At 40.6% G+C, this 18,487-nt stretch overlaps 1 protein-coding gene across 3 annotated transcripts in view; it reads right to left on the reverse strand.

Annotated features, from left to right (window-relative positions):
* Positions 1–18,487, reverse strand: part of FLOT2 (flotillin 2) — a 63,763-nt gene that overhangs the window by 16,830 nt on the left and 28,446 nt on the right. Inside the window, exons 2-3 of one of the 3 annotated variants that reach the window (XM_073667892.1) lie at positions 15,510–15,591; positions 3,117–3,207 (exon numbers count right to left, since the gene is read on the reverse strand). In XM_073667892.1, the coding sequence (XP_073523993.1) occupies positions 3,117–3,207; positions 15,510–15,591 (173 nt within the window). Of the gene's footprint in view, positions 1–3,116; positions 3,208–5,395; positions 5,487–15,509; positions 15,592–18,487 lie in introns of those variants that run through there. The other 2 variants (XM_073667894.1, XM_073667895.1) reach the window with 2 other exon arrangements.

Consider the following 18,487-nt stretch of genomic DNA (forward strand, 5'->3'; position numbering starts at 1 on the left):
GTAGTATAATTTTGGAATGGAGGGGAACAGAAGAAGAAAAAAAAGAAAAAAAAACAAAAAAACTGTTCCAGAATTAGTGGAGCAGCAGTTTAATAAAAAATCCAGTGAAAGGAACTTTTTAAATACAAGCTTATAATCACTTTAAAAGTAACTTCAGAGAGAACAATTGGGAAGCTTGTCTGATAGTATGAGGGCAAAGCAGGACCGAGCAGCCTGCACTGTCGTGTATTCCATGCAGGCTCTACAATCCAAACAATAGAACATCTTTAATAAAAAACAATTGCAAATTGTTTACTTTTAAAATAAATGTAGTAAAAAACTAAAAATTGCTCAAAAAGGTGCACTTATCCTTGTCACTGAAAGTGATCTGTAAACTGACACATTCATAACCTTACTACAGCCAGTAAGGAGTCTTACAAATTAAAGGCTCGCTCAAGCCACTGTAATTTCCATCTGAGTGCAATCCGACAAAACATCGGATCATACTCAGACCAAGGCTTTCCTATGGGGCCGTGCACATGTCCGATTTTTTTTTGCTGCATGTCTGAGTTTGATCCGATATTCAGATCGCACTCGGCCATGCAAGTCAATGAGTGCGTGGAGATCATCAAACTGCACTTAGATGTAATTAAAGTGCAGCCTGATTTCCAGGCACTTATACAATGGAGAAGATGGAGAAATTTTGTTCTCCATCTTCATAGTGTGCTAGGATTCAATCCGAGAAAATCGGATCGTACTGTGCTGACACTCTGATCGGAGATTGATCAGTGTCATTTGCATAATCTCTTGGATGACAGAATCTACGTCCGTCTGCACATTTAGTATGGCTCACTGTCTGCTAAATAACTGTTTTTAATTGTTTGTCAGCATATATGTAAAATAAATGGATTTATACTTTTTCACAAAAATTGCTGCATGTGTAATTACTCTGTTTTTCTAAGTAAAATGTCCGTCTGCACATGCCCCAACTTATATTAATCAGCACTGAAAGTGTAGACAATTAAAACAGATCAGTCCCCTAATAGCAGCAATAGCATGGTGGATATATAATCTCTCTAGGAGAGATACAGCAAACCACCCATACTTAAGCACATTTTTTTTCTTAAACTAAGCTTCAACATAAATTAAAATATATTTTTTTGCAAACAAGTCAAGTAACAAAATCAAGGTAATATTTTGTTCTACATCAGTCTATTGGAAACATCAAGAAATGTGGAGCGTTTAATTATCAAACCTGCCATTATCTCTGAACACTATTTTCTCCATGTTTGTGCCTCTATGTCGTGTGTCACATAATGCTGTGACAATGTCAGACTTCAGAAAGTTTACACCGATAACTATTTCTATCCTACACAGGGAGTCAGAGGTGTTTTTGTACGATATTTTATCCGATGAGAGACTGATGGGATAAGGACTTGTCGCTTTAGCTTTCAGCAGCCTGACCGTTTTACTTTGTATCAGAATGTGACATGGATATTTTTAAATGTAAAAAAAAAAATCATATGTAAAATCCGAACAATGTAGAATATGCAGCAGCACGTGTGCCCGTACTCTCAATGCTTTCTTATATTCCTAAACTATAAAAAAAGGTATAGTATATAATAGAATTTGTAGTTCAGTTTTATTCTACATAGATTTTTGTGCTTAAGTAATTCGTCATCTCTCCTAACAGATGTATTTTAGTCAATACTTGTATTCCTCTTGAAATCATAATGGACAGGTTTTTTTTTTTTTAAAGATTTCTGTATTGTACTGTTCTTCTTTATAGAAAAGTATTAGTAAATTAGTAATTTGTCTTGACATGTCCTATTACCATGGTCAGACTATGGGAATGGCTTTTAAAGGGGTTGCCCAGCCAAGGCTACAAGTCTGCACGCTGTGAGGATTCTCCGGCGCCGGGAGCAGTGGGTGCGTGAAGGCAAGTATGAGATTTGCAGTATGTGCAGGGACGTGCCTAGTACCTACTAGACATGCGTGGCTCGCATAATGCAAGTGTATTGAGCTAGGCAGTTGAAAGTCTAGTCGGATTGTGGCTGGAAGTATGAAAATCACATGCTTGAAGTCACATGACCACTCGGTCACGTGGCTAGGTGTGGAAGAACTTGACCAGCCACACTAGGCTTCAACCACAACCTCATCTAACATTTTTGAACTAGAATGGAGATTGTGAGCCCGGCCAGTGTCTGACCTCACAAATGCTCCTCTGGATAAATGAGCAAAAATCCCCAGACTCGCTCCTAAAGCTTGTGTAAAGCCTTCCCAGAAGAGTGTGGGCTGTTAAAGCTGCAAAGGGGGCACAATTTATATATTAATGCCTATGGATTTAGAATGGGCGGTCATAAAACCTCCCATAACTGAGTGCATGTGTCACAATACTTTTCGGTTTATAGTGAATATATAGGATGCGATTGATCAGAGGACGTCCAACCAGTTTGCCCTCCCTTTAAATGGGAGGCTCTCAGCTCATTCATTCCAGTAGTCGTAAGCTTAGATGGACTGACGCTGCTGATCAGACAATGGTAGCGAGTGATCACATCTCTATTGGGTATGGAAGGTATATGACAACTTATGTTGTGCTTTTTGTTCAAAACGAATAAAAATATACAGTATAAATTTAGGTATAAAAATAAGCCGCAGATCACCAACTATGGTAAAGACTACAACTCCCAGCATGCTAGGAGTGCCATGGGTTATTGATTCCTGATCCTAGTTTCCTTTTCTGGCTACATGAACAACTTGTTCCAATTCTTGATTTTACCAGGAGACTGGAAGTTCATAAATCAAGTTTAAAACCAATTTTAAATGGAAAACCACAGTGTGGATGATCAGTTAATACTTTTTTGGCCAAGAGCATGCCCCCCTTCCTTTTGACCACATGAATGTGCTATGCAGAGTCTGATACACTGACTATTAGACAGGAGAGCGCACAGTTAGCACTGAACAGACTTGGTCTAGTTAATAACAGTATTCCAGTTATTTCCTTTTTCGCTCAGTATTTGCTAGGACTGTTCTCGGAGAGCCTGTAAGCACAGCGCTGCCAGCTTGTCATGGCATCAGTAGGCATCCATTCCTGGAGACATGCATTTTCCAAAGTGACGTGCTGCGAGTTACAGTACCTGGGCCACACCAGTGACAGTTAAAGCTACGCCCTCGGCCGTCTCTACGTCCTCACACTTGGGCTGCAACGTCATTATCTCTAGGGAAATCCTGCCAAAAAAGGTAAAACATTTGCACATTTTCCAGTTTGCCAACATCAACGTTACACTTCCTGCACATTTCCTTCCCCCTCCTCGTCCATAGTCACAATGTGCGCAATGCTCAGCTCAGACTGGGACATAAAACTGCTCCTTTTGTAAAATTAAATACACCAGCACCAAACTAGGTAATTGGAGACATTGGGGAGGTAAGAGGAGCTTCTTGGGCCTTTAACCCATTCAATGCCCCAGGTGGACCAGAGACTATGTAGAAAGGCCTGAGTATATGACTGACCCAGACAGGAAAAAAAAAAAGTGGCCGAGGATGTTCAGGACTTTGCATAACTGTTTAACAAATGCAAAAGTATAAGCTAGGAGGACACAAGTATGAAAACCTGGTGGCATACACAATAACCGGAAATATCCAGGAAAGAGAATATTTAACAATTATTGTTTCCTGTATGTAGGTAAAGCGATCTGGTGAACTTGATAAAGTCAGGTCAGGGACAAAATTATATTTGTATAGTGAATGTAAAGGGAAGGAGTCCTCAGAAAAAAAAATACACAGTACAAAGCTAGGCATAAAAGATAAGCCAAAAAAAATTAAAATAAAATAAGGTTTTTATCTTAAATGTATTTTTTTTTTTTAACCTTTCACATCCATATACATAACATTTTATACAGACATGAGTGTGTATAGATGTATATACATCTATAGATATATATCAATATCTAATCTTGCAATTTTCACACTGACCACTAGGCCGAATACTAGACTCACACTTCCTGTTCTCTGTGGGAGGCCACATGGACCTAGCCACAGCTCTGACTCCGTCTGGGGAACTGGTCATTGTCACTAGATCAGTTTTTTTTTTCCCCACTGTTGAAAAAAAAAAAAAAAGGTTGATTTTCTGGCGCATACACCACAATACATGCATCTAATATAATCAGAGGCTTATACCAGGTGAAACTTACTCTTTGTTAAGATCGGTCTAAAGAACACTAGTCTTAAAAAATATCCACCCACTGACTTACTATAGAAGAACTTTCTAGTCATGCTCTGATCTGAGCAAAGGTCATTGTGCAGTGAGGGGTAGAAGGTGAGCTGTGACATCACCTATTGTGAATCCTATGTTATTTACTGTATATAGGTGTTCTCTATCATTGCATATTGTCTCTTCAGAGAGGAAGAGAACTAGAACTCTAGTGCCAACTATAGGAAGTAGCAATCCTAAAAGTCAATATCGACTCTCTAACAAGCCTTGTCACATGATTTAGGATTAAAGCCAAAACCAAAATCTTAATTTGCAGACACTGTTTCTGGGTACTGCCCCTCATCAGTGCAAAGTGTGAGATCTGGTTTGGCTTGGTGAGAGGCGTCTGACTTTTAGGATAGCTACTTCCTATAAGTGGCACTACAGTTCTAGTACTCAGGCTTGACATGTCACCCCTTGGATCCTTATAATCCTCCTATCTGTGATGATAATGAGACCGCTGAAAAGTCATCTGTACAAAACAGGAAGTGCAAATCTAGGATGAGGACTAGAAGCCAGTGGGAAAATTGCAAGATTTCTGAGAAAAACGTTCTTAAAATAAAAAAAATGCATAACATAATAAACCAATTCAAACAATAGATCTTTTTTTTTTTCTGAAGACCATTCTCTTTATCAGGGTTGTACAGCAGTTATTAATGGATGTCAAAATGATTGAAGAGTTGCAGCGCTCCAGACTTGGGGTGATCAGCAGATTACCAGACTGGAGGAAAAAGTTATCAGGAATTAAGATTTAAGAGACCAATCCCAGCAATCATAAGTAATGGGGGGTGGTGGAGGGATAGATACTTGTCAGCCGAATGAGCACTCGCTTTCTGGTGTGTATGGGCACCACCTTAAGACACATGATTGATAAAGCTGTGATAATTCAGAATAAAATCAGATCTGTCTGGTTGTTGGCACCTCTATGAGGACAGCTTCGCTTTTAATAAACTCCGGTTTACTAGAGCTTCACATTACGTTCAAAGGTGACTACTGACCGGACACCAATGGGGGAAGTGAACATGGGAAGGAAAGTTGAAAGCGTACACCTGGGAAGAAGAGTATGGTATTAGGGGTTAGTGCGGAGTCCTCTTGACGCAGTTTCTGCTTACAATAAAAGAGATCAAGAAACCGAGGTGCAGAATTAGGAAGCTGGAAGTTTATTACCTGTGCAACCCCTGTTACGTACAGAGGGACCCCCTCCGATGTCTCAATATTCTCGCAGCGACATAGGATGGTCATTACCTCCAATGACAGTCTGAGCAGCGTTAAATGAGGGCAGAGGACAGCAAATACACACAGCAGTTACCAGAGAGCAACACACAAACCAGATACACCAAAAGGAAACAAAGAGGGCTATAGTGTGGTTAGTGGTAGTCCGCTGCCGCACAGGCAGCCATGCACGGTGTCCGGCGGGAGCAGGAACATGTGTTATCACAGGCAGCTTTCTACCCCAGCACCAACATACACCCGATGGTCGCTAGTGGTGTCACACCAATATGTACAGGAGGTGCTGAATTGGTCATCCTTTTTTGGGCTGCGTAGTTTACCTAGGTGATATCTCCTACAGTTATTGCTATAGATTTAGGCTTTACACTGTGCTTTGACTCTGTGTGTGACTGTTAGGAAATAGATTTGATTTTTCTGATTATGGAATTTATTTAATTTTTTTTTAATCAGTGGTTTGTTTGCTATATAATTATTAGTTTATTGAGAAATTAGAATCTTAAACTGACAGAATAGAGAAATAAAGGCTTTTCGCATGTTTCATTTCAATATGCCCAATCTTTCCATTCTCAGAGACACCGCCAGAAGTGTCCGGCAGCGTTTTTTCCCTCTCCTACTGCCAGCTATTGGATACATATGGCCAGCCTCCGATGCATGAGTTACCGCTCTTATCTACCAGGCGAATTATGAAATGTTGGACAATTATAGCCATTTTTTTTAAAAGATTAATGCAGGGAAGGCCCTTTTGGCTATATCTCCGTGATGCTTTTTGCATAAACATTGAGAGTAGCGTGACAACTGTAAGAATTGGGAGTCAAAGGGAAACACAGATTGTGAGCCCCGGACAAGAAGACAACATGAAGCTTTAGTCTAAGAAGGGCGCGCAGGTATCACAAGTGGTCAGGAACTGACGGTTCTCATAAGAATCATACCGCTGATGACGAGAATTACTCACGGTGCCATAAAAATTGAGATAAGAGACATCTAAAGTTTGTATGTCAAACTACAACTTGACATATACCGGTCGTTCTCTGCTTAAGAGGTTGTTAACCCCTTAACACAAACTAACGTAACAGTGTGTGATTGAAAGGGTGATCGCGTGGAGCTGAGCTCCGGCCACACGTATCTGATACTGGCAATTTTACGCAGCCGGCATTAGTGTTTGACAGCAGCAGCCATAGCAGAATGGAGTGCTGATCATTGCTGTTAACCAAATAAAGAGTCACTGTCAAACTCTGACAGCAGCATTTAAATGGCGCGGCTGACAGTGCTTGTGCACACCGGCTCCTATCGGCCACCTGTGACATGATCGCAGGGCTCTTAAGGGTAGCCAAGGGCTTGCTGAAGGCTCCGGTCACAGCCACCTTGATATTCCTGTGAAGTTCAGCCACAGTCTAGTTTAGTTCAGCCTAACTGCAAAAGCCTCTAATAGACTGATTTAGAAGACTATTATACTGCCTTAGGGGTTTTTGCTTTTAAGCCGCAGCAGGATCCTCCTGATGTCGGTGCTGATCCTAACTAGGCAGCGTCCTGCTCCTTGGCCACTATCTTCAGAGATGCATCATAGGATATCTTATAGCTAAGAGCCAACAAGCAGGACACTGCATGCTGCACCAAAAATCTCTAATAAAGTTATAACCCCCCCCCCAAAAAAAAAACGATCATACCTGCACTATAATCTCTTTTCTTTAGAAAAATTATAAATTTTTTTTTTTAAAATATTAATTCTATCTATCAAGTTTACTATTGCCATAAGTGTACTGATGTGGTAGCTCATGCTGCTAGGTAATTATTTCTCCAAAGAATCCATGTCGAAAAAACAAAATCCATGAGCCAATGGCAGAACGGCGTTTCTTTTCGCCACTTCATCCTACTTGGAAACCCCTCCTCCCCGCTTTCAGTACATTATGTAGTTGAACAAATTATGTGATTGTAAAACTACAATTCAAGTTGCTAAAAAAAAAAAAAAAAATTATATAAAAAATAAAAAAACAGGTCCTCCTACGACTATGTTGAATATGGTACATTAAAAGAGTTATGGCTCTTGGAAAAAAATAAAAGTTTTACACACAGGCCGGGGATTAAGGTATACCCAGTGCCTTGAAAAAAGTATTAATACCATATGAACTTTTTTCATGTTACACCCACAAACTATAATGTATTTTATTGGGTTGTGATATACCAACACAAAATAGCAAGTATTTAGGAGGTATAAAAGGAAATTATACCCATTTTTCTAAATATTTTAAAAAGGGAAATCTGAAAAATAGCGACACGCATTTGTAGTCTGACCAATTGCCTCTAGAAGTCACAATTAGTAAATTCTGTGTAACTTATTCTTAGTATAACTACAGCTGTTCTGTGAAGGCCTCAGAGGTTTGTTTGAGAACATTAGGGATCACACAGCATCATGAAAACCAAGGAACACACCAAAGAGGTCAAGGATAAAGTTGTGGAGAAGAGAAAAGCAGTAGGGTTAGGTTATAAAAAAAAAAAAAAAAAAAAAAAAAAAAAAAAGATAGCCCAAGCTCTGATCATCTCACAGAGCACTGTTCAATCCATCATCCAAAAATGGAAAGAGTATGAAACAACTGTAAAACCACCAATACGTGACCACCTACCAAAACGGACATCCCAAGCAAGGAGGGCACTAATTAGAGAAGTAGACGAGAGGCCCATGGTCATTCTGGAGAAGCTGCAGTGATCCACAGTTTGGGTGGGAGAATCTGTCCACAGGACAACTATTAATCATTGACTCCACAAATCTGGCCTTTATGGAAGAGTGGCAAGAAAGCCATATTTGAAAGTAAGCCATAAGACGTCCTGTTTGCAGTTTGCAAAAAGCCATGTAGGGGACACAGCGAGCATGTGGAAAAGCTGCTCTGGTTAGATGAGACCAAAGTAGAACTTGTTTGGTTGAATGCAAAACGTTGTGTGTGGTGGAAAACTAACACTGCAAATCCCCCTGAAAACAACATCCCACCGTCAAACATGGTGGTGGCTACATCATGCTGTGGGGAGGCTTTTCTTCAGCAGGGACAGGGAAGCTGGTCAGAGTTAATGGGAAGATGAATGGAATACAGGACAATCCTGGAGGAAAACATGTTAGAGGCTGCAAAGAACTCAATACTGGGGTGTAGGTTCCTCTTCCAGCAGGACGACAACACTAAACATAGCGCCAGGGCTAAAATGGAATGGTTTAGATCAAGGGTGGGGAACCTCAGGCCCAAATGGCCCCTCGATGACTTTTTATCCGGCTCTCGGGCAGATTCACGGGGACCACAGTGCTTGAGCTGGCAGCTGTATTTTGATGGCCATCAGCCCTTTCATTTCTTCTTGCTCTGTTAGCACGCACAGTATTCACTTCTGATCACTGAGGCGCGTGCAAAGAAAGATAACGTCCTGTCCTGACACCAGTGCCAGCGTCAGGACGTACTTTGTGGGTGGAGTTAGCGTAAGATTTGTATGGCCCCCAAAGAGTGGTATAAATATCCAAAAGGCCCTTCGAAAGAGAAAAGAAAGGGGGGGGTAAAAAAAAAAAAAAAAAAAAAAAAAAAAAAAAAAAAAAAAAGAAAAGATTCTCCACCCCTGGTTTAGATCAAAGCATATTCATGTGTGCGACTAGTTCAGTCACAGTCCAGACCTAAATCCCATTGAGAATCTGTGGTAAGACTTCAAAATTGCTGTTCAGACACCTCCATCTAATCTCACTGTGCTACAGCTAGTTTGCAAAGAAGAATGGACAAAAATGTCAGCCTCCATATGTTCAAAGCTGCTCGTAGAGAGAAACCCCAAAAGACTTGCAGCAGTAATTGCAGCAAAACTTGGTCCTACAAAAGTATTGACTCAGGGAAGCCGAATACAAATGCACATCACAATTTTCAAATTAAAATTTTGAAAATATTTAGAAAACCCTTGCATCATTTCCTTTACACTTCACAAATACTTGCTACTTTGTGTTGGTATATCACATAACTTCCCAATAAAATACATTTGTAGGGGTAATGTGAAAAAATGGGGAAAAGTTCATGGTGTTCAAGGCTCTGTAGATTAAAAAACAAAACAAAACACAACTACAATGTTAATATGCATATTATCATAGCTGTAGAAAAAGACATGGAGCGTACATTCAAAACGTATACATAAATCTATTGCGGCCAAACAAAAATGTAAAAAAATGAACATTAGCAGGAGACTACAAGAGGGGCTCCTCCTAGTTTTCCTCTCAGCTCAGTCTGAGAACATGTGGAAAGAGTTTTGTTTTGATCTCCTTTCACTTGGTGTTGGTGCTTTGTGGCAGCCATTGTTGCTGAGGTATGGTGCCTGTGGGGTGGGGTGGCTTGAAGAATTGGTGCTGTGTGGCACCAGGTCGCTAGCCCTGCTGGTGCACCATCACTGCGGCGGTGATTGGTGCATGGCACCACATCTTTAGGTTATGTTCCCACAATGAGCTTTTGGGGAGTTTTTGACATTGTAGTTTTTCTGCACCCTATTAAGTTAATTAGTTTTTTTTCATTGCATTTTATAGCGTTTGACGCGGTGTCTTTTTTTCTCCTTTTGCAAAGTCTTGTTTCAAACAAATTTGCTTTGTTTTTAACACTTCCTGGTATTTGGATTTGACAACACTTTATTGATACAGTCATGTGCGATTTTGATGCTCTTCTGCCACGGAAACACACTAAAATGTGGGTGCGTGTTGTACCTGCGAATTTTTCGCATCTAATTCTCCGGTGACGTCACTTACTGCACCAGTGCTGCGTGAAAAAATTCTCACGCAGCGGTGCCGTAAGTGAGGTCACCGGAGCGCTCAGGTCATCAGCTGATTGAACTCCAGTGACCTCACTCCCGGGAGCTCAGCGCTATACACGGCAGGTCGCGCTCCTGTCAGTGTATAGCGTGCTGCTGGGTGATCAGATCACCGTAGGACACTCGTGATGACGGCGGTAGGAGAGTATGAAGTATTTTTTTATTTTAATAGCAATTTTTTTTCACTTTTTTTTTTTTTTTTTTTTTTTTTTTTTTTACACGGAGCACAAGTGTCACCTGAGTAGACTACTACTCCCCTCAGTGGCGCCTGCTCCCGCTGTTATCAGCGGGAGGGGCCATAGGCTGATGGGAGGAGGAGTCTCCCGAGGCAATTCTTTGTGCGTTTTTTGACCCATTGACTTAGATTGAGTCAGTCAAATCCGCAGCAAATCCGCAAATATTTTTATACCTGCATTTTTGCTGTGCATTTCACTGATTCAATTGAAGTCAGTGGGTGAAAAACGCTGCAAAAACGCATATAGAATGGACATGCTGCAGATTTAAACACAATGACCGGGAAATTTCTGATCATACAGCACTTCAGGATTGTCATTGCATTAGCTGGCACAAGGATTCCCTAGCGTTCTTGGCCCATTTAAGTGAGGAAAAACGCACAGTGTGCACATAGACTTAAGGTTCGGGACCCACTGAGAGGTTCGCTGTGACGTGGCAGTGGGCTTCATACAGTCTGATCAGAATATTAAACCAAGAACCGCACGTTCAGTTTTGTACACTTTTGCTTAGCTGCAACAGATCCATGCATGAGCTTTGGATGTGTGGTCTAGGTCTTTCTACAGCTGTGATATATTGTGTAGTTTGGTTTTTATTGGTGGATTAAACATTGTAAAAGTCTGAACTTTCTCTTTAACTAGGTTTATCGTAAAAAAAATACAAATACTATAAAAGCGTTTTGCAGGTAAAAATGGATACAAAAGGTAATAACTGCTCGAGTTTTAAAGGGAATCTGTCACCACTTTGGAGTTATCAGACCTCTACTATGGGCATACAGGTTATAGAAAAGTAAATCTACACATACCTGTGTGGCCCATAGTAGAGGTCTGATTGCAGTGAAATCTGGTTTTATAAACTGTTTTCCACAGGCATGGCGTCCGGGGGACACCAAGCCATCCCCTCCTATGTGCTTATTATTCCCCTAAATCCCCGCCTCTCTGCTTAATTATCATATCCCCCCCCTCCCCTGCACGTCACAGGTCCTGTGACGTGCAGAGGAGGGGGGGAGATATGATAATTAAGCAGAGAGGCGGGGATTTAGGGGAATAATAAGCACATAGGAGGTGATGGCTTGGTGTCCCCCAAACGCCATGCCTGTGGAAAACAGTTTATAAAACCAGATTTCACTGCAATCAGACCTCTACTATGGGCCACACAGGTATGTGTAGATTTACTTTTCTATAACCTGTATGCCCATAGTAGAGGTCTGATAACTCCAAAGTGGTGACAGATTCCCTTTAACAGTATCCATGTGTATAATCAAAAAACTAATATAAAATCAGATTAATATTTTGGGAAGTGATAGTAATGAGTAGGAAAATAAGAAGTCAGTACATAGATTTGCTGCTGGTGAATTCAATGAAAACAACGCGTTTTAGGATAAAGATCGCTAGGAATGGGTCAGCTAACTAAAGGCACCGTCTTCCGCGTGACTGCGCTGGTGCGTAACTATTGACACCATTGCAGTCTTTCAGATTGTGCTCGCAGACACAGATTTGTGGCATTACTGATCAGATTCTGCAATAAGAGAACTGGGACATACAGACTTTATGGTGGGTCCGGAATGACTGCACAGCCTCCATAAGAACCTACTTTCCATCCAATTTAGTAACACAAGTCATTTCAACATCAGAATATCAGTGCTGGCAATAACCATTTGGTCAAGCAAACAAGCAAGTTGGGGGGCATGCTGGGGTCTGGGGCAGACGGATGATTTCATTTGATGGGTGATTATCGGTGATATCTGATGGCGGTAGAGCTTCCTCAACACGAATCATATAAAAAGGGAGAAGCACACGCAATGCGTCTAAAAACATAATTCTACGATCATTCTGAAACAACGTATGGCCTTGGCATTGGGGAAGGAGAGGGAGGTCTTCTCTGGAGAGATTACTTCATTTATGGCCCATTTGGGAAAAACAACAAACATTTGTTCCCAATTGTCAGCCAATGTAAAAAGGCCTGCAAATCACCCAATGAATGAGCAAAACGCCCTTTTGTCGGGTACATAAACATCAGTGTTTTCGGCAGTACATGGCAATGAATATGTATTGCCAATAAAGTGATGCAGGACACAGAACAATCTTTTTAGTGATCGTTCTGTGCTCATCACTATTTAGTCAGCCTGCCAGTAAATGATCGGCTTGTATAAGCTAATCAGCAGTAGTTTAACAGCCTGCATCAACCTATAGAACTGGGCCATTACTATGGGATATATGAAGTGCAGGTGAACCTCTCCCTCTATTCTGACCTACATTTATCAGTATGGAATTCTACATCAGCGAATTGGCAGCACTCTCCTATAATGTCTATTTAGGGTCCGTGTCTATTGTGTGTAGGTGATGGTTAACTGAGGGTTGTGACACAACTGAGCATAGTACAGGTACGAACATTATGACTGAGGACGGAAGCTAGACTACCAGGCATCAGAGTGAAGCGGGAATGATTTCACAACATGCGGGGAAACAAGAAAACTAGATATGCCATAAATGCTTAAAGTAGCACTCCAGGATTTTATTTGATTTTTGCACATGTGATGGTAACTCACCAGCGATATTATAGCTTTGTAATTTATCTTCATCTGAGCTCAGTTATAATTATACATTTTGACTCTTATTAGGGGCAGCTAGGACAGCGATTTCACGGTTAACTACCAGTCTTGCGCACGCCCTCCTGTGAGATCAGAGATCAGTCTGGACCTCCTGTAAACCACAGGGTGACATCATCCCCTCCCCACTGGCTCCAGCCTTCTTCCTCTGCTTTTCCCAGACACAGTTGCAAATATCACTTCTGCTTTCTATAATGCAAGAGCAGAGATATTAGATGAGACTATACAAGGATTAGCAGCAGAGTTATAAAACTCCTGTGTCTTCCCCTATCCCCCGTTAATATCTAGAAGAGCTGTGCTCAGATTCTCCAGTGGATTTCTTTGACAAGCAGATTCAACCTGTTGCCACTGTCTCCTGCTTGTAAAAGTTGACAGAGGAACCCATCACAAGTAGGAGGCAGAGGAGGAAGGCTGAAGCTCATTTCATAGCATAGTCTGAGACCCGACAGAGTCAGGTGATAACAATTCTAGGTCACTGATCGATCACTGATGCCCTCAAATAGGAGGAGCGAGAGTAAGTGCAATGTGTCGAGAGTCTGTCCCCCTTTGCTATGCCAGAGACATCATGAGAAATGTAGGCTCATATGGTTTCACTTATGTAACTATTGGAAGGAACCAACTTGACAGAAAACTCAACTAAAACACGTATATGCCAGCCATATAAAAGAGCCTTGATGGTATTCTTTAATATTTTCATTAGATGGACTATATTAGGTAAAACAAACATTGCTGGAGTGCTACTTTAAACAAGGGAATATCCTTTAGTGTTTATTAGAAGTTATACTTAAGGCTACACCGTGAATTCTGATTCAAAAGCCATAAAATATATGAATCAATACTAGCAGTGCATATGAAAACAATACTCCGTAGGCGGCTTTCATACAATGTTTTGCAGTGCCCAATTGTGGTATACACCAGGAGTGCTCCAGGCGTGTTAGACATATCTATAGGCCATCGCCAAAGGAGACTGTTATTTAGGCCTCTGTTGGGCAGGTGTACATTGATATACCTTTTCTGCTATACAGAAAGCAGTTGGACTATTCTATACAGAAGCATTCCTCATTTAATTTTTTTAATTGTTTTTAAATGGGAGTCTATAGGAAAAGTAAACCACTGGCACATCCGCCAGATAATCACTCCCGCTTTCCAAGGTATACCACTAGTGAGGCACAGCTAGCAACAGTCATAAAAAGGGGAAAACTTGTCAAATATCCTTTGGTATAACAATGAGCTATGAGAAGATTAAAGGTGTATGCCCATCTCGTACATTTAAGGCATAACCACCAGATGTACCACAAATGTAAAATAGATGTAGATCCCACATGACTGGTGCCCCATCATGTGCCACTGTCAGTGGAGAGGTGGTAGGAATACTGATACAAATGAATGGGACTCCAACCACCTCTAAACTGACAATGGCCCCATTCTCAAAATAGATACAAGACCCATTGTTGGGATCCACATTTACTATATATTTATAGCAAATCCAGGTGGATATGCCACTAATGTACCAGATGGGAATAGTCCTTTAATATTGATGAATTATTTTAGGCAAACTACTATTGATTTGAATGGCCCAGAGATGAAAATATTTTGACAGATTCTCAGAGCAGTGCCAAAGTGATTATTGGGCGAAGATCACAACCTAAACCAGTGATCGCTTCTCACTCATATATACACACCCAACACATAAAATCATGGAAGATCATTTTGACCAGTTTTTCCCTTTAAAAAAAAAAAAATAAATAAAATCGGCCAGAGTATTTTTGATCTTGCTCAGAATTGGAGAAAGTGTATAAAAAACAAAACAAATAAATAAATGTGAAATACAACATAGCATGCAGTGTCTTTTTTTCAAGGAAAAATACATACAAAGAAAGGTGTAATATTTCTTTTTAACGTATAAGACATTTAAGTCCATGAAGACCATCAAAGAGAACCAAATCACAGACTTTTAGGGCATTTTTAAGATACTCAATAAGACTGAAACTAGAGTTCTAAACGTCGCACCACATGAGCCAAAAAGTTTTTTCTTAAAATGTCACGATAGGAAATCTAAAAATATGTCTGCTATTAAAATAGTGTAGTGCCAGTATAGCTGCAGCCTTATGCTATACCAGTAATACCTCTTTCTTGGGGCAAAAGTATGCCCATAATGTATTTTGGCACATAAGGGCGGAGAGAGGAGAGCACAGACCCTTAGTAAAGATGTCTCGCCATGCCAATATTTTTAAAAGTCGCTTGTCTTAGCGAGAGCAGTTTATTTCTTACAACATACTTCCTCAATATGAAGTGTATGAAATGTTACACCTTTAAAAAAAAACAAAAAACTTCTAGATGATCACTGTACAATGTGGGCCTGCATGCAAGAGAAGACTGTCATTTCTGAGCTAAAATGAGGCCACTGACCTTTGGGTGTCAGAAACACACCACCACGCCCAGGCCCATCCGCCATACATATACTGCTTAGAATCGGAGCCACAGCAGCCGCCTGCAGAAAAAAAAGGGATTAAAACAATTCTAGATAAATAATATAAGCAAAAAAAATAAAATAAGCAAAACTGATATCACACGTTACGTTAAGTTTTTTTTTTTAAATGAACATTTTTATTGTTTTTTTTGAGAAAAAAAAACAAAAAGAAAAAAACCAACAATACACACAACACAGGCGATAGCTCCAAGAAACCTTAGGAACACCGGAGTACCTGCTAGTCCTCCGGTAAATTTGTAGATGCACTGGTTACAACAACATAGTAAACACAGAAGGACCAATTACAAAAGGAGGTATGGTCAGAATATGGCTTCTAAAACAAAAAAGAAAAAGAGACAAAGGCAGGACAAATGAATCATGGAAAGGATGAGTCACTTGTGAAAATTGATTAAAAGCTTTACAAGGGGGAAGTTTGTCAGAGATACTATTTCGTCCTTGCAAAAGGAGTAGGACTATTGTATTCCAGCCAATGAGCAGGTTCCTGGGGGGAACGCTCATGAGAAAGATAATCCAGCAGCCGCTATATTAGAAAAAGGTGTTTAAAACTTCACATTTAATGGGTTCAAGTTAAAACTGGGATCTAGATAAAAATAAGCATCGAGACACCGGGTCTACGTGTTTCAAGCAGCAGCTCATAAATCATGACAATGTGCATAGTAAAGAAAAGGAGATCCCAAAGAAGAGGGGAGGAAAGTACCGTAGTTTGTTACATATGATGTAGAAGCTTTTAAAAAAAACATCCAGCAAGATGGCTATCCCTTAAAGGTTTTTTCAAATATGGTGTGCCTAAGGGTACGTGCACACTGTCCGGAGCAGCCTGTGGCCAGACACAGCGGAATGGCTGGCGGCTTCCTCTCATTTTATGCAAATGATGGGGACTTTTTTTTTCCCCACCTGTGGACTTTCCTCATAGAGGTTAGGTCTATGGGGACAGCCCGCCGGAGAAATTGACATGCTGCAGGCTGGAAAGACGTGCCACATGCCAGTTTTCGCGGGTGATCCGCAGACACAGAGGACATGGGGTTTCTAGAAATCCCATCCACTATGCTGTAACGTCTGGCCGCTGCGGGTTTGACGCTGCTTAGCACGAAGAGGCTCCTGACCGAAGCGGCACATACATTAATGGTATCTTATGTAAATCCTTTAAAAAAACAAAAAAACAAACATCCATTGTCATGTCCAATAATAACTGTGTGTTGCATTACAGTTAATAATTTTATAAGAGTATACATTGCGAATTGTAATATCTGCTCATGAAGATACACAGGTTGCACCACATGCAAAAGGTGAAACAAGAATCGCTGAACAGGTTAATGATGAAATTCCAGACCCATGGAAATGAAATGCTCCATGTCAGGATTGCCACGACTTTTTTTTTTAAAAAAACATCAAGGTGGTACCATGTGTATGGAATAGAAAGGGTTAATCGACCGTCCAGAGGTGGGGACTAGGCTAAATCGCTTTTGGCTCGTGAGGCATATTAGATTTTTATCTTTGGATACCAGCGGGTTACCAAGGGTTTGAATTCTAAAATTGATCTTATGAAATTATATTGAGTTATTTTGTGAATATCTTTATTTCATGTATGCATATACTTTTTCTTGTGTGTTTTTTCTTCCTCTATATTATATATAGGTTACACGTATCATATGTAACAACCCCTACGTGGGTGTGACTACTTATCTAAGCCCGTCTTTGGGATTTCGTTTTCTTATAAAAACCCCTCTTTTCTTTACTATGCACATAGTCAATGCTTATTTTCATGTTTTTATCTACAGGTGCTTCTCACAAAATTAAAATATCAAAAATATAATTTATTTCAGTTCTTCAGTAGAAGAAGTGAAGCTCATATATTATAGAGTCATTACAAACAGAGTGATCTATTTCAAGTGTTTATTTCGGTTAATGTTGATGATTATGGCTTACAGGCAATGAAAACACATCATTATCCCAGTAAATTAAAATAATTAACAAAAAACACCTGCAAAGGCTTCCTACGCGTTTAAAAAGGCTCCTTAGCCTGTTTCAGTAGGCTCCATAATCATGGGGAAGACTGCTGACTTGACAGATGTCCAGAAGGCAGTCATTCACACTCCACAAGGAAGGTAAGTCACAAAAGGTCATTCCTAAAGAAGCTGGCTGCTCAGAGTGCTGTATCCAAGCATAGTAATGGAAAGTTGAGTGGAAGGAAAAGTGTGGTAGAAAAAGGTGCACAAGCAACCGGGATAACCGCAGCCTTGAAAAGATTGTTAAGAAAAGGCCATTCAAACATTTGAGGGAGATTTACATGGAGTGGACTGCTGCTGGAGTCATTGCTTCAAGAGCCACCACACACAGACTTATCCAGGACATGGGCTACAAGTGTCACATTCCTTGTGTCAAGCCGCTCATGACCAATAGACAACGCCAGAAGCGTCTTACCTGGGCCAAGGAGAAAAAGATCTGGACTGTTGCTCAGTGGTCCAAGGTGTTGTTTTCAGATGAAAGTAAATTTTGCATTTCATTTGGAAATCAAGGTCCCAGAGTCTGGGGGAAGAGTGGAGAGGCCACAATCCAAGCTGCTTGAGGTCTAGTGTGAAGTTTCCACAATCAGTGATGGTTTGGAGAGCCATGTCATCTGCTGGTGTAGGTCCACTGTGTTTTATCAAGACCAAAGTCAGCGCAGCCATCTACCAGGAAATTTTAGAGCACTTCATGCTTCCCTCTGCCGACAAGCTTTTTGGAGATGGAAATGTCATTCTCCAGCAGGACTTGGCCCCTGTCCACACTGCCAAAAGTACCAATACTTGGTTTACAAACAATATCACTGTGCTTGATTGGCCAACAAAGTTGCCTGACCTTAACCCCATAGATTCTCTATAGGGTATTGTCAAAAGGAAGATGAGAGACACCAGAC

This window comes from Phyllobates terribilis, unplaced genomic scaffold (assembly GCF_046119375.1).
Source record: "Phyllobates terribilis strain yellow unplaced genomic scaffold, ASM4611937v1 Scaffold_2__4_contigs__length_985480577, whole genome shotgun sequence".
Taxonomy (NCBI): domain Eukaryota; kingdom Metazoa; phylum Chordata; class Amphibia; order Anura; family Dendrobatidae; genus Phyllobates; species Phyllobates terribilis.